The sequence below is a fragment of the Urocampus carinirostris genome, chromosome 2 (genome assembly GCF_059441175.1).
Source record: "Urocampus carinirostris isolate Australia breed hairy pipefish chromosome 2, RoL_Ucar_1.0, whole genome shotgun sequence".
NCBI lineage: Eukaryota > Metazoa > Chordata > Actinopteri > Syngnathiformes > Syngnathidae > Urocampus > Urocampus carinirostris.
Window position 1 is genome coordinate 56011999 of NC_142350.1, and position 9708 is coordinate 56021706.

The 9708-nt window shown below is 38.0% G+C and overlaps 1 protein-coding gene across 1 annotated transcript; it reads left to right on the top strand.

Annotated features, from left to right (window-relative positions):
* The first annotated feature begins 865 nt into the window (after positions 1 to 865).
* On the top strand, positions 866 to 7915 carry ino80c (INO80 complex subunit C). The gene is made up of 5 exons (XM_088327225.1): positions 866 to 1138; positions 4191 to 4322; positions 4407 to 4518; positions 6598 to 6665; positions 7664 to 7915. The coding sequence occupies exons 1-5, from the start codon at positions 965 to 967 to the stop codon at positions 7793 to 7795; spliced, it is 618 nt and encodes a 205-aa protein (XP_088183351.1). The 5' UTR covers positions 866 to 964; the 3' UTR covers positions 7796 to 7915.
* The last annotated feature ends 1793 nt before the right edge of the window (positions 7916 to 9708 follow it).

The following is a 9708-nucleotide window of genomic DNA, read 5'->3' on the forward strand; positions in this document are numbered from 1 at the left end:
CATTGACTTGAAAAGCGCTATATAAAATGCAGATCATTTCATTTCATTTCATAATTATATAAATAACGCAAAAAAATTAAATATAGTTACACGTATAGTAATCACGCAGAATAAGTGAACAACCAAAATACAGTACTACCCCCAATTATTTATCAAAAGCCCTTGTGTGGAATAATTGAACACTAGATGGCATTGTTGGCTAATGCAAACGAAGACCAATGCACCATCAAGCAGAAAGACGTCAGACAAACATGACGGACTAATAAGAATGGATTCCTTGATGTGAAAGAAATACAACATTCTCGACCTGATTTTATTTTTAAATTACATTGGGATAATAATTAATATGTTTTTGCCTAATATTCAAATCTTTTTTTTCAACGAATGAAAGTTTTTTGGTACCAATAGGAGGCATTACACAACATTACACACTGTCCCTTTAGGTTACATGGCATAATGTCTAACATTCATCTGTTATAATTATGGGAAATAAACCCATAATATATAATTAGGATTTATATCATTTCATTTCATTTCATTTCATTTCAATCTTCTTTACATTTTATAACGAATTAAAACAGTAAATTATTTAAATTAAATGTTCAAATTATCTAAAAGCTTTAAATACAAGAGATTAGTTTCGGTTTGTGAAAGCCCTAAACCTTTTGCATTAATATTTATTTTCCTTTTTCGATTTTCAACATACCATTTATGTTTATTGTTCATGCTTGTTTTAATGTTACCCTTGTCAGAAGAGTAAATTTAAAAGAAAAAAACGCTGTTTAAAGCATATTTTTATGTAAATTAAAAAATATATATTAGTCTGAGTCACATGTGCTTACCCGGAAGTTTATTAAATCAACATCCGAGTTGTGCCCGTGCGTCCGGCTTTCGTCGGCTAATGCTAAATCCAATGCTAATCCTCAGGTTATAACGTCGCATTTAAGGTGGCCGTTCCGCGACAATGGCGTCCCAGCTTCCAATTACGATCAAAAGCCATCAGTTGGCCACCGGCCCTGCTGCGCTGCGGGGGAAGAAGCGTCCTAGTAGTCCGGCGGTGTCCGGCGGACAGCCTCCCGGCGCGGCCACCAAGAAGAAGAAAGCTCCGCTAATAATGACACAACTCATGCAGAATCAGGTAAACAAACAAAAACAAAACAAAACAATTATTATTGTACAATTATTTTCTGTCACACTATTTTTTTTTTAATTTCACGACGTTGACAAATGCAATGTGAAGTCTATTAAAGCTGTGGTCTGCAACATGGGGGCCATTTTTATTTATTATTTTTATCTGCTCATTCAGTATGTTTTCATTTATTTATGTTTTTTTTTTTGCAGTGTAAGCTAAATTGTATTCTTCCCAATAGCTGCAACTCACTGACACCAAGGAATATTTATTATTAAATTTACTGTGCTGATCACTGACAGACAAGAAAAAGCCATACTTTCGGGACTATAAGACGCAACAAAAAAATGACCAGAAATTTGAAACTGCGCTCTATATATTGAAAAATCCGATGGACAAGATTGGGACTGAGTACAGTATTTATATGTGTATGTCACTACATTAGTATTAATACAACAATTAATCACAAGTCGTCCAGAAAGGTGTTAATAATCACAAAGTCCGATTCACCATCAGATTCACCAAAGTCGTTTCCTCAGTCATATGTTTTGGTGTGATATACATAAAAGGGCAATGGGGCAGCATGGCGGCGCAGTGGTTAGCGTTTGTGCAGCACAGTTCTGAGGTCATGAGATCGAACCTCCTGTGTGGAGTTTGCATGTTCTCCCCGTGCTTGTGTGGGTTTACTCCGGGCACTCCGATTTCCTCCCACATTCCAAAAACATGCATGTTAGGTTAATTGGCCGGTCCAAATTGTCCCTAGGTGTGAATGAGCGAGCAAATTGTCTATCCCTGTGTGCCCTGCGACTGGCTAGCAACCAGTTTAGGGTATCCCCTGCCCACTGCCCGAAGATAGCTGGGATGGGCTCCAGCACCCCCGCAACCCTCCTGAGGATAAGCGGTGCAAATAATGGATGGATGGATATTTAAGGGAACCGTGTCTAAAAAAGTGTGAAAACGAGATAAATGTAATGCCCTATCCTATGTCATCTACATCACTAGCGGTCCAATGATTGCACAGTAGGTTTAGGCCTATCATTATTTTTTTAAATTTTTTTTCCTTTTTGTTTTTGTTATCATCCTGGAAGGGTGATTACCTCACGTGCGGTCCCTTCTCAAGGTTTCCTCATTTTCCTCATGTTGAGGTTTTTGAGTTTTTCCTTGCCCTCATGTAGGTTTTAGATCTGGGGATGGTGTAATAATAGTCCGTGGTCTGTGCAGCTCTTTGAGATTCCTTGTGATTAAGGGTTATACAAACATGATTTGACTTATTATCACAATTTACAGGACTGTCTCAGAAAATTAGAATATTGTGATAAAGTTCTTTATTTTCTGTAATGCAATTAAAAAAACAAAAATGTCATACATTCTGGATTCATTACACATCAACTGAACTATTTCAAGCCTTTTATTATTTGAATATTGCTGAATTTGGCTTACAGCTTAAGAAAACTCAAAAATCCTATCTCAAAATATTAGAATATCATGAAAAAGTATACAAGTAGGCTATTCAACTAATCACCTGAATCATCTAATTAACTCGAAACACCTTGCGAGGGTTTCCTGAGCCTTAAAAACACTCAGCTTGGTTCAGTAAACTAAATCACAAGTATGGGGAAGACTGCTGATCTGACTGCTGTCCAGAGGACCATCATTGATACCCTCCATCAGGAGGGTAAGACACAAAAATAAATTTCTCAAAGAACAGGTTGTTCACAGAGTGCAGTTTCAAAGCATATCCACAAAAAGTCTGTTGGAAGGGAAAAATGTGGCCGGAAACGCTGCACAACCAAGAGAGATGACCGCAGCCTTAACACAATTGTGAAGAAGAGCCGCTTCCAGAATTTGGGGGAGCTTCAAAGACAGTGGGCTGAAGCTGGAGTCCAGGTATCAAAAGCCACAGTTCACAGACGTGTCCGGGAAATGGGCTACAATAGCCGTATTCCCATGGTCAAGCCACTTCTGAACTCAAGACAACGGAAGAAGCGTCTGACTTGGGCTATGGAGAAGAAGCACTGGACAGTTGCAGAGTGGTCCAAAGTCCTCTTTTCAGACGAAAGCAAGTTTTGCATTTCATTTGGAAGTCAAGGCGCCAGAGTCTGGAGAAAGGCTGGAGAGGAGCAAAATCCAAGTTGCTTGAAATCCAGTGTGAAGTTCCCACAGTCAGCAATGGTATGGGGAGCCATGTCAGCTGCTGGTGTTGGTCCACTGTGTTTCATCAAGTCCAGAGTAAATGCAACTGTGTACCAAGAGATTTTAGAGCACTACATGCTTCCATCTGCTGAAAAGCTCTATGGAGATGAGGATTTCATTTTCCAGCATGATCTGGCACCTGCCCACAGTGCCAAAACCACCAGTCCTGCTAATTCCCCTGACCTGAACCCCATCGAGAATTTGTGCGGTATAGTTAAGAAGAAGATGAAAGACACCAGACCTACAAATGCAAATGAGCTGAAGGCCGCTATCGAAGCATCCTGGGCATCAATAACACCTCAGCAATGCCACAGGCTGATTGCCTCCATGCCACGCCGGATTGATGCAGTAATCCGTGCAAAGGATTCCCAACCAAGTACTGAGTGCATCAATGGACATTTTCAAATGTTTGATTTAGTTTTGCTGTTATAAAATGATTTTTTTACTTGGTCTGAGGAAGTATTCTAATATTTTGAGATAGGATTTTTGAGTTTTTTTCAGCTGTAAGCCAAAATCAGCAATATTCAAATAATAAAAGGCTTGAAATAGTTCAGTTGATGTGTAATTAATCCAGAATGTATGACATTTTTGTTTTTTTAATTGCATTACAGAAAATAAAGAACTTTATCACAATATTCTAATTTTTTGAGACAGTCCTGTATATTATTGTGTCGGGCCGTGAAAATAATGTCTGATATTAGATCAGTTTGTGGTACAGAAAAGGTTTGGGGACCACTGTACTAAGATATGCTATCTGCTGCTGCCGCCATATTGTATTTTATTCTATTTGATAAAATGCAAGTTCTTGCATGTGACGATCCTTCAGTTGCTGCTTCCTTGACATTCAAAACACTGCGATTTCAATCAGCTCCCAGCAATCGAAATCGTCCCTGACATGAAAACGGCTGGCTCGGTGGAGAGCACGCCCTTGCCAAGCATCAGCAGCACCAGCGCAGAATCCGCTGCCAAGCCGCCACCATTTAAAGATCCCTCATTCGTTGTAAGCGAGTGTCGATTACACTTTAAAACCCGTAAGATTTTTGTGGCTCACAACATTGATGTTTTCTCTCCTCCATCTTGGCAGCACTCCGGGATCGGCGGAGCGGCAGCTGGCAAAAAGAACAGGACCTGGAAGAATCTCAAACAGATTATGGTCTTGGAACGGACGCTACCCTGGAAGCTTAATGACCCAAATTGTAATTAAATCACTCTCTTAATTTATTGTTACACTTGTGGACGCTTGTCATCATGATTTTAGACCAAGGGTGTCAAACATATAGCCCACGGGCGGGATCAGACCCACCAACAGATTTAATCCGGCCAGTGACACAATGCTGTGAGAAGCACAAGAGAAAAATGAGCAACACTGACCTGTATTTTTTAATATGTCTATTAGATGTCGCCAAATCCACGCACTGCTCCAAACCACCCACTGTAGCTCTGACTTGGGGAGACCGGAGAGTAGTGCATTTCAGTAATCGAGACGGGATGTAACAAACGCATGAATTATAATCCGCATCCGACTGAGACCGCATAGGGCGAATTTTAGCTATGTTGCAAAGATAGAAAAAAAGCTGTTCTTGACGTGTGTTTGAAAGGACAGATCAGGGTCAAACTCGCATCTCGGTCTTTTCAGAGTTAAGGTGCAAGAAGTTGAGTGACATCCATTCTTTTATCTCAGTGAGGCAGGCTTCCAAATGTCTACAGTTTAGTGGGGCCGACTCCTCCATCGGAAGATATAGTTGAGTGTCATCTGCGTTGCAATGAAAACTGATACGAGACTTGCGAATAATATCACCTAATGGAAGCATGTAAATGCTGAAAAGAAGGGGGCCAAGTACTGAACCCTGCAGAACACCACAGGTAACTCTCAACTGCTACATTTGCCACTGAACTATGTTTTTCATCCCCAGTGATTGGAAATTATCAGGTAAAAGTTAAAAAAAATAACACCTGGGTGTCTCTGCAAAAGTTTAAAGAAGCTTTTTTTTAATGATAGATATGAAATTTGAAAGCAAAGTTTTCCAATTTAGGTCAACATTTTTTTAAAACATATTAATAGCAGAAAATACTTTTAAATTGTTCAATCATTTTAATCGTTTGCACTCAAATGGTGTTTGTTTGCTATTTTTGGATACTTTTCCGTTTGCATGGCTTTCCTAGAGTATTGGACTGAAAATGAATTCAATTTTTATTTTGCTTTTTTATTTAAACAAATGCACAATACAAAAACACATTAAATCTTAGTGAAAGAAAGAAAAAAACATTGAATCTTACACCCTGAATCTTTATTGTAACTGAAATTTGAGCCTCCTACTATTACATACACTTCTAATCAGTGCTAACTTTGCAGTCGCTCAAAAAGTGACTGTAGCCTTCAACCATGTGATAATGTGATGAAATATGTCTTTTTTTATTATCATTTTTATCTCTGGCGGGATCATTGTTCCACTTATTCCCAAAGCTGTCAATGTGTCCCATACAAACTGTGCTGGGAAGGCCCTGCACCCGACTTCCACTTCTGAAATATCCCCAGCTCTAAAGATAATGACTTTTTATTCCAATATTTTAACTTTTTCTTTTTCTTTTTTCCTTGATCACACATGTTTCCAATGGATTAAAAATTTGATTAACAATTAACAAAACGGAAGGAAATAAGGACTGACTGAAACGGGAAACAGCTCCCTGACAAGCTACACTTTACATCTTAATCAAATCATGTAATAAAATTATTGTAACAAGGCACTATATCTGACATGAATTTGCATCATCACACAAACCGTAAAAGCATTTAAAAATGGTCACATTGTTTAAATCATGATCTATACAGTATTTGTACAACATCTAAGAATTGTTTTCCTTTCCCATCCTTCTTCTTACCACAACAATATAATATGTAAAATCAGATTTCTGTCATTTCTTTCTGTACACCTTTGATCTCCTTTTTTGATTTATTTTTTTCCATTTTGTACTCCATCTTTTGAAATTCTTCTTTAAATAACTCCTCGTTTCTCTCATTTAATCCAGTGTTTCTCTTCATCTTTCCATTATCCAAAATCTACTAGTCTGGCTCCCGTAAGAGTGATTTTTCTACCATGTGACCCCTAAGCTAAAATGAGTTTGACACTCCTTGTTTTAAACAGGATTAAGTAAATACTCCCTTTTTTGTTACAATTTCTTACAGGACTCTCACTTACAAATAACCATATGAAAATACAATGATCACAACTTATAAACAGTTTAGTTGTCACATTCTTGACATTTTGTTTTCCCAGACTACAACATTGATGCTCCACCCTCTTTGAAACCGTCCAAAAAATACTCCGACATTTCCGGACTCCCGGTGAGTACATTTCATGCCATAGAAGAACTAAGGCTGCAATTAACGGTATTCTTTATAATGGATGAATCAGTCTATTATTTTTTGATTTATCGTTGAATCAGATTAAAAAATGTTTCCTTTCCTCCTCTATTCAATTATTGAAGTTTTGGATAGATAGAAAAATGGTGCACAAAACAGCAAAATATTCTACAAGAAGGGTCGGGAACCTATGGCTTGCGAGCCATATAGGGCTCTTTTCATGAGTACATCCGGCTCAGAGATAAAATGGGACTTACAAAATGATTTACTGTGTCATTGCGAAGTGGAAACAACACTGACTACTACTCGTGTTCAGTACAGTATATATATATATATATATATATATATATCGACATTTCGTTCTATGTACATTGTTACAAAGAATGACAATACAAAGGAAATTATTATTATTATTATTATTATTATATATGGGGCACAGTTTCCACTGCAGTTTATCGTCAAGGTGTCACACCAACTGACTCTGTTTTGACTGTAAATCACTAGATAATCCTTCTTACGGAAGCTTATTAAACAACCTATGTTCATTTAGACCGATGGTTCCCAAACTTTTGCTGGCTGGCGCCCCCCTTGGCTCCCCAGTGAATTCCTGGATTTGCAGGCAACTTGTTATGTCATCTTATTGTACATTCAATTTTTTTTGTACAGCACTTTAAGTTGGATTTCTGTGTTTAAAAAGTGCTATATATATATATATATATATATATATATATATATACATTTGGATCAGAGTATGGTCTTGGAGCGCCCTCTAGCGAACTAAAGTGCACAATCTACATGTTTGTCTCTGGATCAAAAGGAAATTCAATGCACTCTCGTATTTGCATTGAATTACATTGCGCGACACAACGAATCGATGAGGTCATTTGTTGCCTACACTTTGGGTAATCGATGTGTTGTTGCAGCCCTAATAAGGACTATTTACTTGGGCTAAATCTTAAATCCGTTATGTCTTCCCTCAGGCAAATTACACCGACCCACAGACCAAACTTCGCTTCACCTCCACAGAGGAGTTCTCCTACATCCGCCTTCTCCCTACGGATGTCGTAACAGGCTACTTGGCTCTACGGAAGGCAACCTGCATTGTGCCTTGACACTTTTGGAAACTGTCCAGAGCAAGTGTGTGAATAGCACAGAAATGACAATACTTACCTGTGATTTCATCATGGTGTGTCAGGTAAAACAAACCAGGAGCGCATTGAATTGATCACAAATGGACTGATGTTTTCTGTGAAGACGCTATTTTGTTCCTGGTCTGCAAGGAAAGCTCTAGGAATACTGTAGTTGATGTTGCTTTCTTTCAATGCATTACGCCCCCTGGTGGTGTTATAATGGGACTTATTACATCAGGGGCAGCAGAAGAGAAAAAAGCCTTCATGCACCCAGACTAATAAATCTCGTGCTAAAAAACTTAAGACCAAAAATAATAAATTCTGGAAAAAGAAGAAAACCATTTATGTCCACATCACACTATCATATAGAAAACTGAATCTTGGGAAAAGGTTTGCAATTATTATCATAATTATCATAATGCCAAAATTAATGTTTCACAGAAGCGGTATCCATCTGTATCATCTCATGCAACATTATGAGTGTGCTTCCTAGTGTTATTTTCCTCATCTCTCTGAAACTTCTACGACACGCGTCCCAAACGGTGTCAACTAGTGTCAAGATGTTATTCGGGTGCGACACCCAGTGTACATTTTTAATACTGCAGTTTCTTTATTTGAAACATTTCAACTCATTTTTCTCATACTACTCTTATGCGCAGATTGGACCGGTTACTACCGACTGTCATTTCTGGCTTAGAGGGACATAGTGTAGTATTTGACCGCTATATTTTGCTGTATTGTTAAGTTTAAGCGAAAACGAATGCATGAAGCACAAGGCATGGGAACAAACTACGAGACTCAGTGACCAAACCGCACCGGCCTGCCTTTTCACAAGATCATGTTAAAAAAAATACAGATTTCCCTACCAACGAGTATTTAAAAAACGCACTTGGATATAATAGGTAATTCTGCTTATTATTAAAATCAATATATATACTTTTAATTAATTGTTTTATACCACTAGGAGGAAAAAATTATACACCCTATCCCTTTAAAGTGTAATTGCAGTATCTGTCAAGCATGGTCCCCCTAATTGTCTCATTGCACTCCTATGAACATTACGGCTATGTAGAATAAAATATTTAGGTTGTAAACCTAAACCTCTATGAATGCTTTGATAAAAGAGATAATTGGTTTGATTATTAACTGTGCCATGACAGTCACTCCCAAATGTAATTCATGTGCTTACATGAAATGCCATTGCTATTTCAACCCCACAAGCCAATTCATTCAGGGGCGGCTTGGGATCAAGAGGTCGCAGGTTCGATTCCCGGCTCCTCCATGTTATGTGTCGAAGTGCAGCAAGACACTGAATCTCTAATGCCCCCAATAGCATGGCTGACGCTGCAGTTCGTGTGTAAAAGGGAAAAGTGTGAAGCACATTGTAAAGCTTTGGGAGGTCTTCATTGACTTGAAAAGCGCTATATAAATGCAGAACATTTACAGCTGTAGCTTGTGTTTGTGCAATGAATCAGTCGCTAAGTTTCTCTGATGAATGGATGCAACGGGAATTGAATCCAGGTCGCAGCGATAAGAGCGCTAGAACCTATCAATGATCCCAACAGGGTTATAAATGATAATAAAAAAGACATATTTTATCACATTATTACATTTTTTTATTCATGGTACCAGACATGAATATGACAATGGACAAAAAAGTAAGATATCAACGATAGATAGATAGATAGATAGATCGATTACTTTATTCATCTCTGTACGGAAATTCACACTTCCAGCAGTATCCTTTTGTTGAAAATAAGATAATAATAAAATAAAAGAAATAGAATGTGTCATAATAGTCTGTAATAATAGTTTGCAATAATCTGTGGTCTGTGCAGCCCTTTGAGACGCTTGTAATTAAGGGCTATACAAATAAATATGACTTGACTGACTTG